This window comes from Mustela lutreola, chromosome 10 (assembly GCF_030435805.1).
Source record: "Mustela lutreola isolate mMusLut2 chromosome 10, mMusLut2.pri, whole genome shotgun sequence".
Lineage (NCBI taxonomy): Eukaryota > Metazoa > Chordata > Mammalia > Carnivora > Mustelidae > Mustela > Mustela lutreola.
In genome coordinates, this window is record NC_081299.1 from 17406379 (window position 1) to 17432858 (window position 26480).

The following is a 26480-nucleotide window of genomic DNA, read 5'->3' on the forward strand; positions in this document are numbered from 1 at the left end:
AGGATCTGCCTTAGCACCTGGTGTGTGTGGTAGGAGAGGACCTCAGGAGTTGTGACTGCAAGAGAGACAAAGCCTCATGGGGCATCTGGAATGCAGCTGGGTATTATTTTAAACATTGAGGAAGAGCTGTGTGAATTTATGAATACAGCGTATGAAAGAAAGGAGAAAGAAGTGCTCATATCTTGGGATCCCAGAGAAAGAAATGGGAGTGGGGCATGGGGCAGAAACAGGCAGGAAGGAAAGTCAGAGCTGGGTGACATGTGGCAGGGGGTAGCGGGACGGGGTCCCCTCCTGCTATAGATCCTTGTGCTCCTCCCGACCCTCCTCTGACCTCCACCCATCCTAGGTGGCACAGCCCGGCCATATGGGGCTAGCACCTCTGCCCGTTCCTACCTGGCTTGTCTTCCAGACGTATGGGGTCGGTGGGCATGGATGGTTGTCCCAGACCTGCCGAATTCACGGCCTGAACTTGGAACACGTAACTCTTCCCCGGCTGCAAGTCAGAGATCTGGGGGAGGTGGAGGGGTGGGCAAGCGTGAGCACAGAGGACAAAGAAGACCAGACCTTTCTTCAGCCTTGGCCATGGGCTGAAGGGAGCCCTTCCCTCCTGGGACTCAGCAGGGTGCAGGCTGCCCCGGCGTGCACTCCCTGGACCCAGGTCCCAGTCCGTAGTGGGTCCCTGCATGGGGATTGCCTCCCACCCCCGTGGGCCCTGGAATTCTGCCCGCTCAACTCACCACCTGCCTCTCCACAAGGAGACTCTCCCCCTTCCTGCGCCCCAACTCTCCTCCATCCATCACCCCAGAGAGAAGCCGGGGGACCATCTCTGGCATCTTTTTCTGGAGCCCTATACATCTAATCAGTGAGTTCACATTTTATTTTCCTAACATGTCTTGAACGTGACTTCTCTCCATGGCCCAGCCATGGCCCCGATCGAGGCTTCATTTCTCCTCACCTGATTAGTCCAGCAGTTTCCTAAATGCTGTCCCTGACTCTAGGCCCTTCTTCCCAGTCAGCCTTTCCTTCTGCCAATTTTTCTAAGACGCCGGTCTGTGTTGAAACCTCTCAGTGGCCTTCAGGGTAAAGTTCAGATTTTGCAGTTTAGTCCCTGAAGTCTTCCTAATCAGGCCTTAGCCTCCTGCGTCCTTCCTCTCTGGGGGTCCCCTTTACTCCATGGCTCCCTCCAGGTGCCCGTGTTCATCTCCTGTTTCCCCTTTCGTAGCTCCCTGCCTTTGCCCTGGCCGAGCCCTCTCCCTGGAATGCCCTCCCTTCTTTCTCGGTCTAGCCAACGCCATCTTGTCTTGGCCTGCTCAGCTCAGGCAGATCCGAGGATTCCAGGAAGGGCATCTTATCTTCCTCCATGGAACTCCCAGAATCCCGCTGGACCCCCTCAGTGGTACAGTGCACAGTCTGATAATTGCCTGTTACCCTAAAGACCAAGACTTATTTAACTCTTTCTGTCTAAGACCTGGTTCCAGGCCAGGCGCTCAGTTGGTGTCAAGAAGCATTTACTACATGACCGAGTGAATGCCGGTCAACGACCCGCACTGCAGAAATGGGCCAAGTAACCAAGGCTCACCCAGCCCTGGCCTGGGCTAACCGATGTGGGAGGCAGAGGGACCATCCATCTCACAGGGCTCTCTCGGACCAGCTGCCCCGGGGCTGGCTGATTTAACCACAGGGAGCCTGGCCCCATGGGGCAGAAACCACAGAGTCTCAGAGCATCCCCCTGGCTAAGGCTTGTTTTCCCTGCTTCTGTTTTAGGTGGGTTTACTGTTATTTTTTTGAAATGAAAGATTTCCACCCCCCCCCAGTATAAAAGACACACACAATTGTTGGGAAAATATTAAAGCAATAAACAACATAAAAAGAAGGGTTATTGCCTCCCTGGCAGTCCCCTTCCCCAGAGATGGCCAGAAATAACAATTTTGTAAAGATCCGTTTAGACATTGAAATGCACATAAGCCGTGAGAAGCGTGGAGTGCACACTGTTTGTTAGTGTGGTCTTGAAAACCCCTCACCCTCCGGCTCGCTGGAAAAACACCTCATCGAAGTGAGCTGGAGAAGACATTTCTCCTTTCCCTAGAGCTCCAGAAAACAAAATCCAGTCCACATCACAGAACTGTCGCCCCTGTTCCTCAAACACAGGGGGGCCGTGAGTCAGGCTGGCTGCAGAGCTGGGCTCTGGGTGTGCTGCAGATGGGGTGGAGGGGGTGGGTGCGTGGGCGGGGCGGCGTCCCCACCCCCTCCCCCAACCCCGAACCCGGAAGTCGGGATTCTCACTGATGGTCTAAAGTTATTTGGGTCCTCTAGGAACACTGCGATCGACACTTACTTTGTTTTCTGGCATGGGCAATTTCTGGGAGTTAGTAGAAGTTAAAGCGACCATCGACCATCGCAGGTGAATAACACCGATGACTCTGCTAAATTTCTTATTTATCCCAAGAGTTGAGAGTTTCTCATGTAAATTAAGAAATAGCTATCTGCATAGATGTTTGTTAATGTATGAAATATAGATGTAGTATGTTTTCTAACGTGAGTAGCCTACTTGTATTCTGATTTTTTTCTTAGCCACCTATGATGGATATATTTTCATGTCAAAACATACCTGCAGGACCAACCCATTGTCCTTAAAATACCATAGTCTTGATACTACTGAGCACAGGATTCCGTCTGAAGGATACACTGATTTATTTAAGCGAAGCCCCTACAGATGGACATTTAAATTGTTTCCAACTTTTACCTTGATAAATAATACTGCAGTGAGTATCTTTGCCCTTAGATCTTTGCCCATTTGCTTAATTCTTTCCCTACAGTCTAATCCCAGAAGCAGAATTCCTTGCTCAAGGGAGATGCATGTCCAGTGCTGACCTACCTGGTTGATGGGAGTTTAGGGAGGAGTCTGCCCAGCCTGGAGCAGGTTAAGACAAGCAGCCATCCAGCCAGCCCGACTGTCAACTTACTGTGTGACCCTGGTCCTCCGCTGACATTAAGTGAGGGCAGTGATCTCTGAGGGTGATCTCACTCTGATCCTGCCATGTCCAGTGGCAGGGAAGGCTCAGGGTGGAGTTTAGGGGGTGAAGGGGCAGGGACTCACCCTCAGATGGGTGCCAGAGATGAGGTCTGGGGTGACCGGCTTCCATTCTTCAGAGCCTTCCTCTTGGACACTGATGCTGTAGCCCGTGACCGGCCCAGCCCCGGTGTATAGTGGGGGCTCCCACTTTAGCATCAGGGAGGTGGCCCGCACCTTGAACGCCTGCACATCATACGGGGGGCCTGTGGGAGATGGGGCAGAGGAGGAGTGGGCCAGCCAGAGAGGTGGGCAGCGAGCTGGGTGGTCAGTCTCCAACCCTTGTCAGTCTGTCAGTTACAGCCGGGCCGGGAAGTGCCTGTTCTGGGCACGGCAGGGACCTGGCAGGTCTTGGTTTCATGACAAAGCTTGGTCTTAATCTGGGCCTGAGACAGGGTTAACTCTTCAAAACAGGCTCAGCCTCACTTTTTCTAAAGTATCCTTGATCTTCCCTATCCCAGGGGGCCATAATCCTTCTAACACCTTTGCTTTCTCAGTGATCAGTGTAGGGCAAAGATGTGACCTCTCCGGGGTTCGTGCCCCAGCTCCACCTTCTCAGGCTATGGGGACGCTGGGCAAGTTATTCGGCCCCTATGTTCCTGTCTCCTCATCTGCAAAGTAGGGATAATAATAGTTCTTAAAATCCAGTGCTGTTATGAGCATTGATGGCAAAACTTGTGGAATCTGTGGTACATGGTAAGTACCCAACAAGTATCAATTGTTCATAATTATTGTCTCCGGCATCCCACATACTAATGATCTGCCCTTCATTTGCAAAAACCAGCACCGAGCTGAACAGAATGATGGAAGGTTGTGATCCTTCCTTCCTAGGGAGGAGGTAAGGGCTCATTTGGGGAAAAGCTAATGGGGTTGTGGGAGTGGTGTGCAGGGTGAGGGTCACCCTAGCGGTGTGCCCTTGGGGTTTGACATTGGTCTGTGGCCAGAGCAAGAGCTCTGATGGCATGTTGAGCTAGGGGATAATTATTGGTGAGGATACAGAGCCAGTAGATGGCCAAGGTCACGGGTCCTCTAAGGCGCGGTTAAGGCTGTCTGTGTCAGAGGTTATGGGGTCTCTTGGTGGAAAGGGCCAGTGGTCTGAAGTCTGGGACCAACAGAAAGCTCAATGGTGCTCATCTCACTGGTTGGACTTGGGGTGGAGGGTGGGGCGGGGGCAGGTCCTGGACTTCGGCATCTTTGGACCTCTCACCTGGTTGGGGCATCGTCCACTCTTTGCACTCAAACAGGCTACTGGGTGCCGACAGCTCGCCAACCCCTGCCCAGTTTGCTGCCCGGGCACGGAACTCATAGAAGTGGCCTTCACGAAGGTTACTGACCTTGAAGAACAGAGACAGATGGTGAAAACCAGGGCTGGGACCAAAGGGCAAAGAGGTACGGTGGCAGGGGAGACATCAGAGCAGGAGGTTCAGGGGGCCTTAAACGAGATCAGTTATGTGACTTTGCACTTGAGAATTAGCCAGATTATCAGGCTCAGGGAACCTGAGGCCTCTCTTGGCTTTAGGACCTCCAATAGTGACCTCTGGTCTCCACCTGCCCAGGCCAGTGGCCCCATTCCAGGCTTACCTTGCAGACCCGGGTGGGGATGGGCTGCTGGTTGACTGGGTGCCAGTCCAGCTCCTCTGAGTCATGCTGGTCCAGGAAGTAGCCCAGGATCTTGCCACCTCCACAACGTTTGGGGGGCTTCCACCCAATGACCATATCATTCTTCCCACAGTTCAGGAGCACGAAATCATATGGTGCAGATGGTGTGGCTGTGGGGAGGAAGTAGGTGAGGACTGCTGCTTCCTGGGGGTGGCCGGATGGGGCAGGGGGTCCCCAGGGAGCCCACTTTGCTCAGGTGGGCACTGGCTTTGCCAGGGGCATTTGCTGGTAACCTTGACTCTGCTCCCTACAGGACACCTGGGTCCAGAGCTGGTCAGATATCGTCCTATGATCTCAGGCCATTGTTCTTTCTTCCCAAAGGAAAGGGGGAGGTCAGGATCTACTCTAGATCCCCTCAGAAGACATACGGTCCTTTGGTCTCTGGGTTACACCCTCCAAGATGTGATCTATAAGCCCCTGCTCTCTGCCCAGCCCAGGGCTGCCCCCAAGAGACTTGTAGGCTGCACCTGCCCTTCGGACTTACCCAGAGCCTGCTTGACCCTGATGGGGTCAGTGGCGGGTGAGCTCTCGCCTACCCCAGCCTCGCTGACTGATCTGATGCAAAACTCGTACTCCTTCCCCGTCCTTAGCCCGGGAACTGTAAACCTGGAAGAGACATGGGCGAGCTTTCAGGGAAGGCCAAACAGGTTGCAGACATCCCTGAACTTTCTAGAACAACTTGTGGGATAAGTGGCCCCTAGCAGTGGGATTTAAGGGTTTGCGACTAGCTCTTACCTAAAGATATTGGCCCTTGCCCTCACAGTGGTGTCCGCACTCTAGAGAGTGATGTTCTTAAGATTTGAAAGGCTGGAGGAAGGTAATCAAAAGGTACAAATTTCCAGCTCTAAGAGAAATCAGTACTCGAGGTGTCATACACACCACAGCAACCATAGTTAACCCCATTGTGTGATATACGAGAAAGCTGTTAGAGAGTAGATCCTAAAAGTCTTCATTACAAGGAGAAATCATCTCTTTCTTTAAAAAAAAAAAAAAGGAGAGATTTTATTTATTAATTTGAAAGAGGGACCCTTGGGTGGCTCAGTTGGTTAAGCATCTGCCTTCGGCTCAGGTCATGATCCCAGGGTCCTGGGAAAGAGGCCCGCATCAGGCTCCCTGCTCAGCGGGGAGCCTGCTTCTCCCTCTCCCACTGCTGCTCCCCCTGCTTGTGCACTTGCTCTCTCTGGCATATAAATAACTAAAATCATTTTTAAAAATCTAATTTGAGAGAGAGTGAACAAGAGAAAAAATACAAGTGGGGTGAGGGGCAGAGGGAGAAGCAAGCTCCCCACTGAGCAGGGAGCCCGAGGCAGGAATTGATCCCAGGACCCTGGGATCACAACCTGAGCGGGAGGCAGACACTTAACCAACTGAGCCACCTGTATGTCCCTCTTTCTTTCTTTTCTTTTTATTGTATCTATATGAGATGACCGACGTTGACTAAGCCTCTGGTGGTCATTATTTCGTAATATCTGTAAATCAGACCATCATGTTCTCCACCTTGAACTCACACAGTCATGGCCCAGGGAGCCAACCCCAGACCTGTGCCACCTGGTGCATCTCCAGGACTTGGGCTTCGTCCCTGAAACACGACAGTGTCCCTTATTCCGAGTGCTGTGATTCTACAGCCTGGTGTCCTTTCCAAGGCCCCCAAGGAGAACTGTCAACCAGAGACCTACATCCAGATACGTTCTGGTTTAAAGAAAAATATCCCCATCCTGTCCCTTCTTGATGAAACCCAAATGACAGACCCCTTTCTCTCTTTTCCCTTACCAACAGCGTCCTGCAGCAAATCTGGCCCTACAGGGAGCTTCTCCCAGCCAGGCATCCCTGACGAGACCCGAGGACCGAAATCAAGTGCTGATGGCTGACAGAGAAACCAGTTCCCTGCTCGGGGACACGCACTCCAATGGGGAACATGCCTCAGTAAGACAGACGGAGCACCAAGGGGACAAGGCTCAGGGAGGACCTGAACGGGTGAGGCCAGGGGTGACTCCCTAGAGACTGGCCCCTGTGGGGCCAGAAGGTGACGATGACAGCACACATGCACACATCTAGCCACGGCGCCCCCTGTCATCTACGGAAACTCGGGCCTTCGTCATAACACCCCTGTTTTGGACATGAGGATGAAGATGAATGTTGGAATGTTGGGGGGGGGAATCTCGAGGGATCAAACTGTCCCATTTCTTCATTTTACAGGTGGGGAGGGAGGGCCTCCCCCAGAAGGAAAGAGGCGAGCCGAGAGTACACAGCCCGTTAGGAACAGAGTCGGGACAGCCCAGGCCTCCTGAATCAGAGCGCAGAGCTGCCCGTCTGTTACTCATCCATTCAGACGTTCGGATGCTGTCTGAGCACCTCCAGTGAAAGCCTGGTGCTGTGGGGCCGGCCATAGGGCAGGGAACCGGACCCCCACAGCCCTACGGGGCTCCCTTGATGCCTTCACACAGGCAGCACTCCCCGGCGGTGGTGGATGCCTCTTTCCAGCCATGACACGTGTCACCGATGGCATGCACACACGAGTTCTCTAGACATTCCAGAGGACCCCGTGCCCCCTCCCCCCACACCGTGTGTGATAAGTGTCCCAGACAGGCCACTCCCTTCCAGTGACTCCCTCATGGAAGCACACCAAATGCAAGCCGGGGGGAGATGTTCTATTGACAACCTGGTCAAATCTATCCGAATCTGTAAAAACTTTGATGATTCTCCAACTTGGGATCTTTAGCAATAACAAGTTGTGAGTGACCCCTCACAGATGACCATGAGACACCAACAACTTGTGGGGTTCATGGTCCTGTCCCTTTTTCTGGGTCAGATGGTCAAGAGGCTCCTGGCCAAGGGGGACCCAGGTGACTGTGCTCCGGGCTCAGCCAGCCGGCTGATGGAAAGGTGGGGAGAGCCCTCGCCACCCAAGCCCTTGACCCCACAGAGCCTCAAAACGTGAGCCCAGAAGCCTCACGGTTCACTGCCTGCAAGGACCAGGGGCTTGTGAGGCGGGAGCTTCAGCGGGGAGGAGAGTGTGGTGGCTCCATAGAGCGGGGGCTCTATGTCTCCCCCAGGCTTGGGGAGGCAAGTGTCAGTGCAAGAGCCCCAGGCAAGGGAGGGGTGCAGGCAGAGCCTGTGGCCGCATCCTCTGCCTCTCTCTGTCTCTAAGCTCCAGGACGGACGAGACTCAGTCCATCTCCTCTAGAGACAGGATGCCCTCAGCCAGTGTGTGCCAAAGACAAGGTCGTCCTGGCCAAGTCCCAGTGTCTCCATGACTAGCTAAGGGAGTCTGGGCAAGTTACTTAAGCGCCTCCGTCTGAGAAGAAGAAAGAACAGTGCCCAGCAGCACACTAGGAACGGCAGGTGTGGGCAGTCCCTACGGGAGGGGTGGGGCAAACTCACTTGCGGCCCTGGATGGGCTTGTTGTTCACAGTTTGCCACTCAGATGATCCCGCCTCCCGGGAATAGATGTAATAACCCAGGAGCTCTGGGGCGTCTTTCAAGGGCTCCCAGGTCAGGGATACAGATGTCTGCGTGTCTCGGAACGCTTGAACTTGAGCTGGAGGAGGGAGAGTAGCTAAAAAACAGAAACGTGGGCTGTGTGAGGATGCTGGCCTAACAAACTGGGGAGGAGGGGGGAGTGGGGAAAGGCTGGGAGAACCCCCCCAACCCCTGCAATCCAGGGGGCGGGGACGGGGTGGGGCAGGCATGACCCAGGAGCCTCGAGGGGGGGGTGCCCTATCCGGGCCCTGTTAGTCACAAGTCCTCTCCCCTCTCACCTCCAAATATCTCTGCTTCCTCACGAAAGCCTCCATTCATTCATCTTCAGTCTCTGTCCCTTTCTCCTCCCCGGCCACTCTTTTTTGCTTTTTTTTGTGTTTTCCCATTTTTGTATAATAATCTTACTTTTCTCATACAAGTAAACGCTTTTTATTTTTTCTTCCCTCCCCTCCCCTCCCCCCCTTCTTCTCTTCTTTCTTTTACTGACGTGTACGAGAACTTTGCCCTAAAACTTCTTTGTGCTTCAGAGACTGTGATCACACATTCAGTCATAAACCGCTCATAGGTCAGACCCCGAATTGTGGCTAAATGTTAACTGGGCCAGAATCAAAGGAAAACATCACTTGCTCACCAACCCGTTCGTATTTGCTATGAACGTATATATGCATATGTATATACACACACACATACACAAATACACATATAATACATATGTATATACGTGCGCACACACATATATTTCCTATATTATTGGAACAGAGCAAATCTAGGCCCAGGCTCCCCTGGGCTTGGTAGTGCTGCAGCTGGGCTCCTTAAAGGGCCAGTCTCAGTCGTGACAGCTGCAGGGAACCTTCTGATCTGATCTTATCAAAACTCAAAGAGCCCCAGAATCCGGAGGCCTCAGGAGAGGGAGGGGCCTCGGAGTGGGGACCAGGACGGAGCTGCACCTGGGAGACTCAGGGATGGAGGTGGGAGCCATAACCAGGCCTTGGGAACAGCACATTTGACAGCCGAGGACAGCAAGGTTTGCGAGTAGGCAATGACTCGCCCAGGTCCACACAGTGTGGCTGCTGAGAGGCGTCCGGCCTGGGGAGCTAGAGCTTGGGTGGGACAGCGTTAGACATGAGGGACACCCCTGCTCACACTTGGCCCCTGCACTGGACCAGCTGGATTCTGCAACATATGAATTATTGAGCTGGAAAAAAATCCCCGAACTCTCACGAGCTCCCTACCCAGAGAGATGCGATTCCTGGTGTTCTGAAACTTGACAGGCCTGAGATCATGTTGCTTTGCCATTTAGAAGGGGTCAGGGACAGGGAAATGAGCATGGTTTTGTCCCTGCGGGCGATGGCGCCCTGGCCCTGGAGGCTGACAGCCTGGCCTGGCCTGGCCTAGCCCCCATCTCCGGCATCACATCAGTACCTGGCTTCCCCCTCAAGGCGATGGGCTCACTGGGCTCCGAGGGATCGCTCATGCCATACTGGTTTATGGCTCGCACTTTGAAGACATACGACTTCCCTTTCTCCAGATCCAAAAGGGCGAACCTTGGGGATTTCACAGGAGTGTCTGTATGGATGGCCTCCCAGGTGCCACTACCTATGACTGACTGTGACAAAGGAAGAGAAAGGCACATTGGTGAAGCAGCTGCCTGGCACTGGGCTCTGTGCTGGGGGCTCTCATTCACTTCTGACCCCCGGCCCTGGCTGCCTCTGAACACCGAGCTCTGGACCCTTCTGCCTCCTCCACATCTCTGCCCGGTGCCTACTGAGCATCTCACATCCGCCGTGTCCGGAACTCCACTCTGGATCTTCTCCCCAAATCACCCACATTTGGTTAATGGGACCTTAACCAGTTAAGGTTAAGTGGCTCAGGCCAAAAAAATCCTTGAAGGTATCCTGGAGTCCTTCCCTTTGTCCCTCCCACCCCAAATAGGCTCCATCAACAAATCCATTTGACCCCATCTTCAGAATTCATCCAGAATCCCACCCTGGCTTACCACCCTGATGCCCTTGCTACAACTTTGATCCAAGCCACCATCATCTTTTACCGGAGCTACATCACTCTTTTCTCCAAATGATGAAGATCCCTTCACTACACAAGTCAGATCCCTGTCCCCGGCTGCCCACAACCACCATCTCCCTTAGAGCCAAAGCTTCTCTGTGGCCTGACCCTTGCTACCTGTCTGGTCACATTCACTCCCCCTTTGCCCCATGCCTCCCTGCTATTCCCGATGGCACCAGGCCCAACTCCTGCCTCTGGGCCTTTGCACTTGCTTACCCCTTTTGTCGGGGATGTTCTTCCCTGCAGAAATCTCTGGTGGGCTCCTCCTTTCCTTTAGGTTTTTATTCAAAACTCACCTTCTCAGGGAGAACTCCCAGCCTCTAATCTAAAATGTCAGCCACCCCTTCCCTCAACACTTCAGACCCCTTCCCCCCTTTTAGTCTTTTGCCTTTATGCCTACCACTAGCTAATGTGCTAAGGATCTTCCTGATTTATTTCCTTTACCGTCAGTCCTCACACCCCTGACTCGAAGCTCAGCTCCATGAGGCAGGGGTTTGCCTGTTTTATCCACTGCCATGTCCGCAGGGCCGGGAAGAGTCCTGGCACATGGGAGGTGCTCAGTCTATGTTTGGCGGGACCCATAAATGAGAAAAGGAATGAGTTTTCATGATAACCTTGAAGGGGGGTATTAATTTCCCCACCAGTGAGAAAACTTGTGCTCAGGGAGTTTAAGTCCCTTGGCTGAAAGTCATGCATCTAATAACTGGTGTATTCGGTATTTAAGCCCAGCTGTGGGTGTCCCCAAACCTGTTCACTCTCCCCAGCATAAGGGGCCCAAAAGGTAGCCACAAATCCTGCATCTCTGGGCAGATAGAGGGTGACAAGCTGAGGGCAGTGCAGGTGCCAGGAAAGATCCAGAAGCACTGGGGGAATTCGCTGACCCCGCCGTGCACCCTACCTCCCTACCTGCCATGCTTTCCCCTCCCAAGGCCTACCCACCTGCCAGGAGTCCAGAAATCAGCTTGGCCACACACACACACACACACACACACACACACACACACAAAATCCCACAATAAAACCAGCAAACATTGCTGAGCACCTCCTGTGTGCCTCTATGTGTGTTCTCTATTCTAAGTCCATAGGTGCCTTACTTGGTCCTTGTATTGGCTCTATGAGGTGTGTATGGTTATTATCTCTCTTTTACAGAAGAGGAAACTGAGGCACAGGGAGACTCCATAACTGGCCCAAGGTCACACAGATTTGAACTCCCTCCCCTCCCTCCCCCCTCCCCCGCCCTGAGTGTGCCAAGAGAGGCCCGGATGAACAACCGGAGGTGGAGACTCCTCCCTGGGACTTTCACTAACTCTGTACTGTCCACCTGCTGTGTGCCAGGTCCTGTGCTGGGCACGGTGAGTAATGAGAAGCAAACCTCGTCTCTTCCTCTAGGGGGGTTAGGGCCAACAATGTGTCCTCGGGGCATGTTTTCAGGCCTGGAGCTGCTGGCCCGGCTGCGTGTGGCGTCTTATTTCATTCTCCTTTTGCCGCCGGAGGAAACTGAGGCTCAGGGAGCTCAGGAACCTGGCTTGCACAGCAGAAGCCAGGATTTGAGTTGATCTTAACACCACGCTGTTTTTCACCCTGCCAGCTGCCTCAGCTCCGCTATGAGATCCGCCCTACATGCACGAGCGGCCCACAGTCCCAGACACCTGCCCCTGCCCCATGTGGGTGGGAACTGCCTCCAGGGAGCCCGCCCCCAACCCCCTGCTATGGGAGGGCTGCCCACTCTGACCCTGGCTCGTGGGTACCCTCCCAACATGGCCTTGGCCAGGAATTCCTGCTGGACCCGATGTGTGGCCTCATGCCAGCCAGACCCGGGGGTGGGGAGGTACCCAGGAAATGGTGGATTGTACTGTTGTCACCATCATTTGTATGTCTTAATTCTGGGCATTTCCACGAACAGCCTCAGGAGCTGTTGCCAGTCACTGGCCACACGGGGCTCAGGTCACTTTGGAAGGTCTGCCCCCATGGAGGGGCAGGTACCTTCCAGGTACAGATTCTCCTCTAGTCTCTGAAAGCCACCCAGGGACACCGTCTGCCGTCTCTCCAGCTGTCCCCCTGCCCATGCCCCCGATGCCTCCCATGCGCCAGCGGTGTCTGCTTTTCAGCCCAGCCTGGGGCTGGGGCCCATGGGGTCTCTGTACCTTCTCCAGAGTGTATGTCAGGGGAGCTCTGCCCCGAGGCCTTGGCTCTTCCCAGCTCAGAACCACGTAGGCTTCACGGATCTCACTGGCGTGGACGTTGGTGGGGGGCAAGGGGATGGTCACAAAGTCTGGAATCAGAGTCATCGAGGAGGAGATGGGGTGGGCCCTCAGAGACCCCTCATTTCATAGACGAGGAACTGGGCCCAGAGAGGGGCAGGAACTTGCTCCTCGTCATCTAGCAGGGCCAGGCAGAGCCAGGGCCACAAGCCTCGTCTCCCGATGTCCTCCCCAGGACTTTCCCCAATATGCCACCTCCTCCACAAGGGGCCGAGGCAAGACGGGCCGAGGTCACCTGAGGACCCTGGCCTCCTCCAGATGGACCTCACCGGCCCTCGCCTCCCCATAGCCGGCACACAGACACCTTCCGCCTCTCGGCCACTTTGTTTCCCGAGTTTCCAGAAACAAAGGAGGCTGACTCACAGCTCGAGGCAGAGTATCAGGAGGTTCACACATACCTTCAAAATCATCTGTGTTGATTGTGATCTTGTTTCCCAGGTCAAAGGAGATCTCTAGGGTGGAGAACAGAGAACGTTGGGGGAGAAGCAGGGGGTGCAGGGTGTGTGGGGGTGGGGCCGGGTCAGGGAGGGTCAGAGCAGGACCTGTCCACTCGGGGTGCTGATTCCTCACCCTCTTCCCAGTCCTGGCCTTTGGGCCCCTCATTGTGTGACCTCAGGCAGGTGCTCTCTGAGCCTGCATTTCTCCAGGGTCCAAAGTGGAACACTGCTGTTCTAGACCCTGAGAGATGCCCTGTCTCCTTGCAACAAATGGGGACAGAGGAGAAGTGATGGGCCTGGGGTTGGCTAGCTAGGGTAAGGCGGAGCTGGGAGGCAAACCCAAGTCAGGGTGACCCCTCAAGGCTGAAAGGGTGGTGCCTGCACCACCACCCCCATATCTCTCCCAGCTCAGGGCTCCTGAGGCAGGGCTGTTTTTCTCCTTTAGGGTATCTGAAGAAGGTGCTGTGGTTCCCCCCTCAGATTAGCATCTCCTGTGGACAGATTTGTGTTTCTTCCGTTAGACTAGTTGTCCCTTCCCCCTCAGGCTAGGGGTTCCTAAGGACAGCACTGTGCTTCCTCCCACAACCTAGGAGTGCCTGAGACTGTGTCTCCCTCATCAGACTAGCAGTTCCCGAGGGCTGTGCCTTGTCTCCCCCAACCCCTTGGAATAAGGCTTGGTATGGGGTCTGTGCTACCTGTGTCCTGCATGCAGCGGTCCTCAGAGTGCCCTGATGGATGCTCTAGAATGTTCCTCAGGGCCTCTGCACCCACCTGTCTTTCTCTGGTCTTCATCATGGTCGCGCATGACAACCAGTTCTGATGCCTTGGAGGGGAGGCTGCTGCCTGCTCTGCTGACAGCTCGCACCCGGAACCGATAGCTCTGGCCTTCCAGAAGGCCTTGGATGGGGCACCGACAGGTCCCGCCAGGGGCCTCGTGCCAGGGAACCCACTGCGCAGACTCGCCCTGGCACCTGCAGGAGAGAGGCCCCAGCTTTCAGGCCCTGCCCCCGACTCACACCTGCCGGGTCTGAGCCCCTACCAAGGCCATTCCTTCACCCCAGGCTACCAGTTCGAGTCCTGCTCTCCTCTCAAAACCTCGTGAATGATAGAACTCGGATTTTACCCAAGGGCCGCCCACTCCCTAACTTGGCGTGCGGTCCAGATGGACCCTCCAACTTTGGGCTCTCTGTGCCATCCGGGTACCACTGTCCTCACTTGGTACGCCGGCACGCACTGCCAGCTGGATGGGACAGTGGGCTCGTGGGGTCAGAATCCTGGCCCTACCACTGAAAAGCAATGTGACTTTGGGCAAAGTCATCACCTCATGTGCCTCAGTTTCCTCATCTGTAGAATGGGGCACCACAGAGTCCCCTGCTGCCCTGGACAGGATCGCAAGGACTCCATGAGGTTAGGCACGCAGCTTCAGTACCTGCTGTGAGGCAGGGCATCTGTCACCTCAGACTAGGGCCAGGACCTGGCAGCTTGTGCAGGGGGTGGGATGTTCCGGGCCCTCCCCTCCCCTCCGGGTCAGTGCTGTCCTGTCTCTCTCTGTCACTCAGAGAGGAAGGGAGCCAACATACCTACTCAGGCTCACTTCCAAGCACGTCATGTTTGCCCCTCCCAGGGTCCACACGGCTGACTCCAGTGGTGGAATTCCAGGTACCGGAGGTGACAGATTTGGAGGTACGGATACCTTTCTCTTGCCCCTATATCATATGACCTGGTCTCCTTCCCGCCCGGTTCTGAGGCTAGGCATGGGGCTCCCTCTATCCTGTGGCCCCCGCTCTTACTCTCACGAGGTCTCCCCCAGGAGGCTCTGCCCCTCAAGAGGCTGACTCACAGCTCGATGGAGTAGCTGGTGATGGGGTGGCCCCGGGTGTCGCTGGGTGGGGTCCAAGTCAGAATGAGGCAGTCTCTGTTCACATTCAGGCATCGGACATTCAGAGGGGAACCCGGGGCCCCTGGCTTCTCGGCTGCTGCATCTGAGACCCCGAGTAGGGGGTGGGAGGAGGGGAAGAGGAAGGTTCCTCACTTGGTGTCTCTTTGGCCACGGACCGTCCCACTCCCTCCCAGCAACCACTTCAGGGGAACCCTCCAGGGCTCACTTGTGATCTTATGGTCCTCAAGGACCTGAACAATAGCTTCCTTTTTTTTCTTTTTTAAGATTTTATTTGTTTACTTGACAGACAGAGATCACAAATAGGCAGAGAGGCAGGCAGAGAGAGAGAGGGGGAAGCAGGCTCCCTGCCCAGCCCTCCTTTTTAACAACAGCATCTGGGAGGCTGTGGGAGTACCAGTCATTAGGGGCCCATTGCACTCTATGCCCCTGAATGATCAGTGTATTGAAACTGAGCCCTGTAGCATCCCTCCATTTTGTGGTTGGGAAAACAGAGTCTCAGAGGAAAAGTGACTTGCTCAAGGTCACCAGCTAATGAAGTGGCAAAGTCAGGATTTGAACCTGAATCAGTTTAAAGACCAAGAGGCAGAACTTACCAGGTACTGGAATCATCCCAGCCCATGCTCAGTGCTCCCTCCACACCTCCCATTAGGTCTGAGACTCAAGCTGTATCTTTTTGGAGGGTCATAGGATGCCAAAGGGATTCTTGGAGACTCTCACTCAACACCCCTATTTATAACAGGGAAACTGAGGCCCCGAGAGGGCAGGGAAACTTGCCGTAGGTGCCACAGCCCATCTGGTTGCTGGGCTCCAGCTACACCTTTTACCCTCCAAGCCCCCACTCACCTCTCACAAACACGTAAGTGCTCTGTTCCTGGAGCCCCAAGGGGGAAGGCACCTGGACTGTGTAGAGCCCCTCATCCTCCTTATAGGCACAGGACACCTTCAGGGATGCCTGGCGGTCTTCATAGAGGATCTGCCGGCGTCCTGAGGATCTCAGTAGTCTCCCTGAGGAGAGGAGGGGTCCAATATGGGCCCTGGCTTCCCCTGGGCACCCTTAGATGGTCTGAGTTGAGGCAGCAGTGTGGCTGGTATGGCTGGTGTGGGTGGTGTGGGTGGTGGGGCTATAGCCTGAGGCTTAGCTGGGGAGTTGGGGAGGGGTTGGTGATCTCCAGGGCTCTGCCAACGTGGCCCCGAACTCTCCTCTGCTGAAGGTTTGGGGAGTGGGGCCAGGTCGGGGGGGGGGGGGGATGGTGGCTCAACATGGGAGTGAGCATTTAGAGAAGTGGTCAAAGGCCCAGGGAGGAGTTGGAGGTGACAAAGTGGAAATGAGAGATGGGCCCTTTTGTGAGGGTCAGCGTCTCTGCATGGGGGTTGGGGGGATCACTGTGGGTGTTGGGGGCTCAGTGGGTGGGGGTTGTAAGCTCAGTGAAGGGAGTGGGGGCTTGCTGAAGGCATGGAGGCTCGGGAAAGGGGTTGGGGGCTCACTGAGGGAGTTGGGGCATCCGTGCGGAAGGTAGAGGGCCTCTCGAGGGGTGTGGGGAGAAGAGTGGGGACTCAGCAGTGTAACCTTAGTGAGAGGGACGGGGCCTCCGGGGCTCAGGAAGTGGGTCCTGCCCTGAGGCCACACCGAGGCCACATTGTGGGGCCGTCCTGCTCTGTGTTCCCCTCTCCTGCCAGGACCTCCATTCTGGAAGGTCTACACGTTTGGGAAGACATCTCAGCCTTATCACAAATGTCTCTCAGGGCTTGCTGTGGCTTTCCCACTCTTCTGCCTCCCCCGCCTCCCACCCCCTGCCCCCAGCCCCCAGCAGGTGCGGTCTCCCTAGGGGTGTTTGTCGGCCACTGTGCTCCTTGTCCTTTGGCTGCAAGCCTGGTCACAGGTGAGGAAGGAGGGTCAGACATCCTTCCCCTCCCTGGCTATCAGTGGGCAGTGGCTGTGACTGCGCCTTGGCCTCCCCTTGCCTCCCAGATGAAGAGCAGCGTGGTCCCTCTCTGGCTTCCATCTCTGCCCCTGAAGGCTGAGGACCAGGACGGAGTGGGGGGCGGGGCTCACCATCTTGGCGCCACTGGATGTTCTGCTCAGCATCCAACACATCTTCAGAGAATAAGCAGGACAGGGAGAAGGGCTCCTTCTCTCGCGCGAAGACTGGCTTCAGCACTGACGTGAATTCCACGTTGGGGACCAACATCAGTCCTGGGGTGGGAACAGACGTTAGGGCAGCAGTCTTCAGAGGCCACCTAGCCTAGCCTGGGACATTTCCACTCCTCTGAGTCAGGATGCATAGTTTCTGGGGTGCTCTTAGCCAGGAAGGAGGGGCCCTGTCCTGGGAGTGGGTGGAGGTGGGGCCGAGATTTATTTAGGTGGGATCAGATGAGCCAGAAGAGCCGCTATCCAAAGGCCATGCCCTTTTGTCTATTTGGCTTTGCCTTTCTCACTCAGTTTTGGCTCCTGGATAGCTCGGCAGTTGGGGGCCACTCTGGGGTGCCCGGGGAGCCCCAGAAGCCAGTGGGCAAGTGTGAACAGCTCATAGGCAATGACATGTCTCTGTGGACAATGGTTGGTTAATATTCTGAAGGGGGTTATGGAAGAAGGTATGACAAGGAGCCCAGACACCCTCTTCCCCGAAGGCCGTGGCTCCCTGAGCCTCCTTACTTTTAAAGATCTCCGAATCGAAGCCAGCATCCTTCCCCACGTAAGCTGAAAATCCAAAGCAAATGGAGTTTGAGAAAGTTCAGACCTCATATCCCTATTAGATTAGAGGCAAGGGTTTGGCTGTGGGTTTCCATCCTGGTCTATTGGTGAGTCTCCCTCTGGCCGCTGGAAGTTCCTTCACCCCTCTGGGCCTCTCCTTTCTCGGTAACTTGGGGGCAGTGGCTCCTTGCTCCTGATGGTGGGGTTCTGAATAAGTGAGTTCACATGAACGAAACCCTCAGCCAGAACCGGGCACACAGTTAGTGCTCAATAAATGGCGATTTCCATCCTCTGCCCAGACCCACTGTCAGGATCATGCAGTCTGCATAGAGGCCAACTCTGGTCAGCATGGGATTTCTGGTGGGGACAGAGAGCAGGGGAAGGGCGGCGCTAAGACTAGGGCCATCTGGGGGCTTATGGGTGATATCCAGAGCGATGTTGACAAAGACCACAGAGCCTAATAATAGCTCTTGTTCACATGGGACATATTAATTCACATATTATCCTCACAGTGCCTTGTCTGTTAGTGCCATTTCATCCTCTTGTACGGATGAAGAAACTGAGGCATAATCCCCCAGCTAGTACCCCAGCAGCCTGAACCCATGTTGGGACTGGTCCCTGGTAAGGCCCTTCCTGAGTGATGCCTGGAGGGGTCTGGGAGGCTGCCCAGAGTCACACAAAGTCAGTGAAAGACTCAGGATTAGAACCCAGACCTCCTGCTTCCCAACCCGGGGCCTTTTACCAGTTGCTATGGAGATGAGAGCAGGGGAGTGATGGTAATGGCTGTGAGTGGATCCCCTTAGGAGGAGGCTGGTTGGAGTCTGAGGGTGGATCCCAGAGTTGCTAGCCTTGATGGAGAGAGGGGCAGGGGTCTGGAAGAAGGGATGGGAAGGATGGGTGGACAGAGGGAGGCAGGGCCCTGATCCTTGACCTTGGGCTTGAATCTAGCCTATAAGGGCAGCCCAAATGCCAGAGAGAGCTGGACTGGCGGAGGGGACAGCTGCCTTCCAAGAGCTATTTGGGGAACAGGGCAGTTGGGAGGGAGAGGACTGTGAAGGACAAGGTCTGATGAGAGGCAGGGAGGGGGCTGGATGCCAGCCTGTCTGCTGCCCAGAGAGTGTGTGTAAGTGTGTGTGCGTGCGCGCACGTGTGTGTGTGTGTGTGTGCAACCTCTCTCTCAGGGGCCCTGAGGACAAGGCAGCAGTTTCCTGGGCCCAGAGACATGGCCTGCTGGCTGTGCTCCGCCCTCCTCATGGTGCGGGGAAGAGAGAATTACGGCTTCCCCAAACCCACTACAGGCCATGCTTTACCTCTACCATCTCTTTTAATTCACCTGAGCACCTGAGCGCAATGGGGGGAGACCCCCTTTACAGACAAGGAAGCTCAGAGAAGTGAAGCGAGGTACCCTAGGCTCACACAGCCGGTCAGCGGCAGAGCCAGAATGCGGACATGGGCCTGGCTGACTCCCGAGTGTCTCCCCGGCCTTGTGCCTCTCAGATGCCCCTGGGAGAACCCCACCAGTCGGGGAGCTGCTCCACTGGGAAATATGCACCAGAACCCAACTGGGGAAGTCAGGTCCAGGGGAGGAGTTGGGAAGGCTCAGCCTTTCTCCCTACGGACCCCCTCAGGAGGGCTGGCAGGACCAGGCCACCCTCCTGGGGGCCATAAGCTGGGTCCTGACCCCCAGCCCAGCCCAATGAAGTGAACACGGCTTTTGGAGATAGTTGTATAGGTTGTGCAATCTCAGGGACTCTCCCTTGTTCCGCAGGCTCCAGGGAAGTGAGTCTCTATGGCTGTCTTGGTCACTTGGTCCCAGGTCCAATAGCCCTGCATCAAGGGCCCTCCCAGGCCTAATACCCCTGCATCAAGGGGCCGTTCTCCAGTCTAAGCGCAGATTCACGTCCTCCTCTGCTCACCCTGGGGGTGCTGCGGGCTAGCCTGACTGGTGGGAATGGGAGTGCTTACTTCGGACAAGGACTTTGGCAAAGGAGGAGGCCTGGCCATAGGCATTCTTCACCTTCACCGTGTATGTGGCTGCGTCCTCCACGGTGCATCTGAAAAGGAGAGAGGAAGGGCCCCCCGAGACTGCTGGGCTCCATGGGAAACTCAAGTCCCCACGTGTGGGTGGGAGAGGCAGGCATTCACATGAAGGCTTGGCAGGGGGTGGGGGTGGGGACTTTAGGCTCTGGTTCAGGCCCCAGCTCTGAAATGCTGTGTGCCTTTGGACACACAGGCACTGTGTGCCTTTGCTGTGTGCCACTGCCCTTTGCTGGACCTCAATGTCCTTCTCTGAAGAACTAGGGACACAATACCAGCCTAACCCAACTCAGGTGAAAGAACTGTGAAAATATGATCGTCATTCCAGAGTTGGTAGGATCAGACAGGTTAAGTGACTTGCCCAGAGTCACACAGCACCCAGAATTCAACCCAGCATTAAGGTGACAAGTTCGCTCCCAGGCATAGCCTCCTGCCCTGTCAACACCTCCCAATCAGAGTCCAGGAGCAGGAGCAGGGCACAGACTTAGAGCAGGAGCGGGGCACCCCTGCCAGTCTGTGTCAGAACTGGGCCAGATGCCCAGGTGTGCTCAGTCTCAGTCCTTGGTCTCATCACTAGTCAGGCCAACCCCATCTCATTCCCAGAGCTTGTGCCGGGTCCATTCCAGGGCTACACTGGGGACACAGAGAGTCATTGGGTTGTGGCCATCTGGCTCCATCAGCAAGCAGAGAGGTTCCTTCGAATCCCCACTCTTAACTCGACTGCTTGGGGTGGGAATCTGTCCTGCTTCAAGGACTGGGCCCACCTGCCTCTCCAGGCAACCTTGACCCTGCATGCCTTCCCTGATTGCCCAGCCCACGGCCCCCACCCTCTGTGGTCTCCTGTGGTCAGATACTTATGTCCATGTCTCCCCACTTTGCTTCTGGAGGGTAGGATCGATGTCCTGTCCAGATTTGTGGCTCTGAAGCCCAAGTTGGTTGAGAGGAAGGGATTGGTGTATTGGAAGGAACCCAGCGGGAGGGAACGGCCTCAAACTCAGGTCCTGCCTTATACAAGCCATGCAGAACCCTACATCTTTTGGAGCCTGGGTGTCCTTTACTGCACCACGGTCAAGGCTTCCCTGCGGGAATGGTGATGAGCAGCATTAATTGTATATGTGTGTGTGTGTGTGTGTGTGTGTGTGTCCCCTTATACAGGGCTTGGCACTGGCAGGAAGTCAGCACGTGGTGTCTCATGGGAGCCCTAATGTGTGCTCTGGGGATCACTGTGCTCACAGCCCCTAGGGCCTGCACTCCATGCGTGCTGCTTCTGCCTTCATTTTTTTTTTTTTTAAAGTAGGCTCTGCACCCAATGTGGGGCTTGAACTCATGACCCTGAGATTAAGACCTGAGCCAATATCGAGCTCAACTGCCGGAGCCACCCAGAAGCCCCACTCCTTCTCCCTTCAAAACCATGCTTAAGAGTCACTATCTCCTGACAGGCCCATCCAGCTGTCTCCCCTCCAGCTGCCTCTCCTTGCTCCTATGCCTCTGTGTGTGTGTGTGTGTCTGTTTTCTCTCCCCGGCAGGGAGCACCCGCAGCATTCCCAGCTCAGCCTTCAGTCTATCCAGCTGGCCTCTGGCTCTGAATTTCTTCTCGTGTATTCCAGGGCATTGGAATGACATAAGAATATCTGTTAAATACTGATTTCCAGGCCCCATTCCAGAATAAGACCTACTTAACCTGACTCTCTGGAGGCAAGAGGAGGCCCCATGTCATGAATGAGCACCCCAGATTCTTCTGAACACGAGGCTGACTCAGTTAATAAGGATTTGAAGTCTTGCTCGGGCTTCGGGTGGGTGGGGGGTTGGGGCTTGGAGGTCATGGGTCTCTCTAGGGGTCTCACCTTCTAATCTCCAGCGTCAGGAGCCCATAGTTGTTGGTGATTCGGTACTTCCCAGCGGGAAAGAGGTGGGGATCGATTCTCATGTCATTTTTGTACCTGTGGGGACACAAAGGTCTGTGGCAGGCAGCGTGCCTCTGAGGGGACAGGACTCGGAGGCTCTCAAGCCTGGATTCCAACCTCAGCTTTGTGCTGTTCCCTTGTCTATGGGACGCGAGACAGCACCTCTCTGCTCTGAACCTCAGTTGTCCTCATCTGTGAGATGGGAGTAATAAGAGCACTAACTTCATAAGGTTGCAGGGAAAATCAAACGCAGCAAGATACGTAAAGCTTTTCTCTAGTGCCCCGAGCACTGTCCACACTCCGGGGTTCATTTTCCTTCTGGGAAGGGTCGGGGGACAGAGAAGACGGAGCCTATTAGTGGCAGCTGCCCTCTGAGGGGGTTGCCACAGAAGGTGCCCCATTCTTCCTCCCTTGTCAGCCTCTCAGGAGGACGGTTCTTTATCTTGGCGCTCATTAGGGTGCTTTGAGACAGCTTGCCGGGGTTCTGAACAGAAGCCTTTGGAAATTTGTATAAGAAGCTCTTTATTGGTCTCCAGAGACCATTCCCCCTTCCTTCCTTCCTTCCTCTCTTCTTTCTTTCCTTTTTTTTTTTTTTTAAAGATTTTATTTATTTATTTGACAGGCAGAGATCACAAGTAGGCAGAGAGGCAGGCAGATAGAGAGAGAGGAGGAAGCAGGCTCCTCACTGAGCAGAGACCCCTATGCGGGGCTCGATCCCAGCACGCTGGGATCCTGACCTGAGCTGAAGGCAGAGGCTTTAATCCACTGAGCCACCCAGGTGCCCCTTTCTTTCCTTTTTCTCAAGTTGGCTCCATGCTGGGTGTGGAGCCCAACACAGGGCTTGAACTCACTACCCTGAGATCAAGACCTGAGCTAAGATCAGGAGTCCAGGAGGCAAAACCACCTGAGCCATCCAGGGGCCCCTCCTTCTTACTCTAAAGGAACAGGATTCATCACTGAACCGCCCAGTGTGACACCAACTTCCTGCCCTCTTTTTCTTTTTTTTAAGATTTTAAAAATTTATTTGACAGAGAGAGATCACAAGTAGGTAGAGAGGCAGGCTGCAAGAGAGTGGGGGAAGCAGACCCCTCACTGAGCAGGGCTCGATCCCCAGACCCCTAGATCACCACTTGTGCCAAAGGCAGAGGCTTAACACACTGAGCCACCCTGGCGCCCTCCTGCCCTCTTTCTACTAGGTGTGGCCATGTGACTAAGACTTGTCACCACAAAGTAAGCACAAGTGCCATGTGGCCGCTACTGATGACCCTTTGCCCCCTTCTATGTCATAGTTCCCTCCAAGTGACGGCAAGAATGTGGCCCAGACGGTGGCCATCTTGCACAAGGAAACCCAGGGCTGTGCCCTCCAGCAGTGAGGGGAGCAGAGTCTGTGAGCAGAGTCACACAGCTGCCCCAACCTGTCCAACTCAGGCACGCAGACAAAAGAAAAATAAACTCCCGTCTTATTAAAGCCATTAAGAAAATCTCCGTGCCCAGCCTGCGTCCCAGATCATTCTGGAGTCAGAATTTCTGGGGATGGGGCTCTGTCCACAGCCCCTTGTTGGGGTTTGGAGGCCTAAGGAGTCACGGCTGGTGAGTGAAAGTCTGTGAAGTCTGGGAGGCCTGGGTTCTTGACCCAGCTGGCTGGGTGACCTTGCCCAAGTCAGTCCCCCTCTCTGGGCCTCTGTGTCTATGAGGCTGTTGCGGGCACAGTCAGTCCCAGTGGTGTCTGAGGTCGAAAGGAGGCCACAGCCAAGAGAGGGCGCCCTGGGCTCAGTGCATCTCCTTCCTGGGACTCGGTTCCCCCCCACACCCTGTTTGTGTCCATGGCAACCAAACAGTGCCACACCCACACCCCATCACCACCCCCCTTCCAGGCTGCACCCTCTTCTGAAAGAAGCCCAACTAAGTCTTCTTTGGGGAGGGCAGTGCCGTATCTTGACAACCAATCTTTCTACCTCTCCTAGGCCTGGGGGCCAAAGTCAGTTCCCCCTACCCCCACTTATCAGGAACATTCCAGACACCTTGGCCTGGCCAGCTTCCAACTTTCAAAGGAAAAAGCAGCAGCTGCAGCTCTGGGCAAGGCCTGGACAGCCAGAGACTTCGGTGTTCATCTTGCCTCTCGCTGGGGCCCCGTCTCCCACCTCAAGGCAGCCCCGCGAAGACACAGGCTGTGCAGCTGACCCTACGGGACAGCCAGTCATAAAACAGTGCCCAGATGACTGAGGCGCGGCATCGGGCCCACAGCCTGGCTCAGAGAGGCCCTCATAACACAGTGAGGTTTTTATTATTTATCTCAATGTTTTTTTTCTTCACAGATTTCCGTCTTGGGTTTTACTTTTGAAGGCTGCTGGGCCTGGGAGACTGATACCGATATCATCTAGAATCATGGCCAGGGCCTACCTCTACTACCTTAATGTGTCCAGACTGGGCCTTGCCTGACTTGTCTTGTTGTTGTCCCTGCATTCAGGAAGTGCTCAATAATTGCTGAATGAATGTACTCGCCTGACGAGCTTGGGTGTGCTGGGATCTTCCTTTTGACCAGGGGGAGGGTGTCTGCCAGGAGCTGGTCAGAGCCTGGGGGCCAATGCCAGGACAGTGCATGACCCTGTCCAAACCGACGGCCGACGGTGGAAAACCGGATCCCCAAAACCAGGAGCACCGGGGGCCACCTGTGTTGCTTCTGCTGGAGGGGTGCCTGGCCTTGCTTCTACCACTTACCACAGTCAGCTTCTACCACTTACCACACTCAGTTCCCTGTTGTGGCAACACTGCTGGCAGGGTGGACAGGAGTCTCTTCTCTGAGAGGCTCCTCCGGAATGCCTTAGTTGTGGGCCTCAGTGCCAGAACAGCACAGGGCGGGGCGGGGCCACCGGGCAGGACAGCTGAGGCACTGACCCCCTCCTCAACCCAGGCCAGCTGGCAGGAGCAGTTCTCCTACCTAGCCAGCTGCTTGCAGCCAGGGACTGCCTTGGTCCCCATAGAAATCCAGTGCCCAGCACGAATTCCAGCTCCCTGCACCCTTTTGTGATTGCATGTCATCTGGCAAGGACCAGCCCCGAAGCCCGCTTCCTCGATGCCTCTTCTGATTGCTCCTGGCCTAAGTGCTTTCTCTGTCTCTGACTTCTGAAGCATTACATGTGCCTCAAGGAAGAACAACAAGCCCAATTTTCACTTTCGAACTCTCTAGGCTGGTAGCAACACCGACGGTTGGGAGGCAAGAGATCCAAGTTTGAATTCGGACTCAAACTGGCTGTGTGACCTTAGACAAGTCACACTACCTCTCTGACCCAGGGGTGGCCCCAGGGCTCAAAGGAGAAGAAAGTGGTGGGTCAGTAAAAGTGGGTTCAAGGATACAATGTTGCTTTTTTCCTTCATGATCTCCATTGTTTATGTGCTTATCCTCTCTCTCCTACTAGACCATGGCCTTATTCACCCTCAAGATCTGGTTTATGTGTCACCTCCCCTGAGAAGCCTTCCTGGATCCTTGAGAGAGAGGCAGCCGCCTCGCTGTCTTCATCTTTACTCTTGTATTCCCAACTGCACCCATGAATGTACTTCTCTGTACAATGACATTTCTCTTTGGGGCTGAGCATTCTTTGAGGGGAGGGTGTGTCTGGTTCATTTCTATGCCTCAGTGCCCGAGTCTGGGGCTGGGGCCGATCACTCTGCTGGTAGCTATTTGTTGAAATCCTCTCCTTATCCCCCAGCATACTGCCCCTGGTCTAAGACCCAGGGGGAGCCCCCTAAACAGTGGGAGCCACTTGCCACCTCCCCCCCCCCCCACCCCCGTCCCCGCGGTCAGATTCTGCTGTGGTTACACTTCCAGGAATGACGTCTTCTACTTTCCCAGCTCCTCTCAAGCTCTGAGGCTTCCCCATAAGTGTGGCATTAAATCCTCACCACACGCAGGCTGGGCAGGAGGCCTTCAACCCATTTTACAGAACAGGAGAAAGGAACAGGACCAGAGAGGTTGAGATGTGGCTGGAGTCACACCTTGCGTTTGTAGAGAGAGTAAGGTCTGGACTGGACATAGGGCTCTCACTCCAGGTCTGAGTTCCTCGCTATGGGGCGGGGGCGGGGGGGGGGGATGCCCTCCCCGCCTCCCGTTCTGCTCCTCTGTCCCCTGCCTGCTTCCCGCCATCATCTTCCAAGCCTGGAGACGCCCAGCTCAGAGCAGCTGCCTTCTGCCACCAGAGTCCTATTTTTCCAAGGGCTGGCTCCCCAGTGGCCCCGTCTTCCTGCCCCAGGCTGGCCGGGAGGAGGCTAAGAATAACCCATCCTGAGCCTTGGAGCAGCTGCTGCTCTCTCGGGGGAAGGGGGGGGAGCGGGCCGAGCTCAGGGTTTGTGGGGTTGCAGCTTTCCTAAGGCAGCAAGAACTTCAGGGGGGAGGAAGTGGGCTCCTGGAAGGAGGTGCTGGGATGTAACGTACACACACTCCGTTAACCCTGCGAGCTCAGAGCCTGGGGGCAGGTGAGGACCCCCTTCTCTCCGGCCGCGGTGGCTTACCAGGTGACCTGGGGTGGAGGCGAAGCCTGGACAGTACAGGTCAGCAGGACCGTGGCGTGCTCCCAGACGGCGTGGGAGCGCAGAGGGATCCAGAACCAGGGCCCCCGGCCGGAACACAGCTCCCTCAGCTCCTTGGCCTCCCGGACCTTCTCCTCTGTCTGGAGGTGGGAGGGATCTGTGACTCCCATGAGCCAGGGGATCACATCTCCCCATCTTTGCTGTCACCGTTCCCCTGCACATGCAGGCTCTGGGAGGGTCAGCTGAGCGGCGAGGTGGCACAGAGGGCAGGGCATGGGCTTTGGAACAGCTGGCTTGGGGGGTCAAGGCCAGATTCTGCCACTTCCCGCCTGTGAGACCATAGGCAAGTCCTCAGTTTCCTTATCTGTAAAATAGGCGTGATAATAATATTCCCCCACCTTCCTGTGGGGTTGTGGTGAGGATTAAGGGAGTTAGTATGTGAAAAATCACGGGCA

At 55.2% G+C, this 26480-nt stretch overlaps 1 protein-coding gene across 3 annotated transcripts in view; it reads right to left on the reverse strand.

Annotated features, from left to right (window-relative positions):
- Positions 1–26480, reverse strand: part of MYOM3 (myomesin 3) — a 45998-nt gene that overhangs the window by 14533 nt on the left and 4985 nt on the right. For 2 of the 3 annotated variants that reach the window (XM_059136852.1, XM_059136853.1), the window contains 17 exons: positions 26008–26165; positions 21442–21537; positions 19526–19614; positions 17522–17566; positions 16922–17062; positions 15712–15873; positions 14809–14950; positions 13740–13939; positions 12930–12983; positions 12415–12542; positions 9632–9815; positions 8111–8285; positions 5214–5335; positions 4652–4839; positions 4278–4404; positions 3098–3276; positions 394–508 (listed from right to left, as the gene is read on the reverse strand). In XM_059136852.1, coding sequence (XP_058992835.1) covers positions 394–508; positions 3098–3276; positions 4278–4404; positions 4652–4839; positions 5214–5335; positions 8111–8285; positions 9632–9815; positions 12415–12542; positions 12930–12983; positions 13740–13939; positions 14809–14950; positions 15712–15873; positions 16922–17062; positions 17522–17566; positions 19526–19614; positions 21442–21537; positions 26008–26165 — 2305 coding nt within the window. Of the gene's footprint in view, positions 1–393; positions 509–3097; positions 3277–4277; positions 4405–4651; positions 4840–5213; positions 5336–8110; positions 8286–9631; positions 9816–12414; positions 12543–12929; positions 12984–13739; positions 13940–14808; positions 14951–15711; positions 15874–16921; positions 17063–17521; positions 17567–19525; positions 19615–21441; positions 21538–26007; positions 26166–26480 lie in introns of those variants that run through there. The other variant, XM_059136854.1, reaches the window with a different exon arrangement.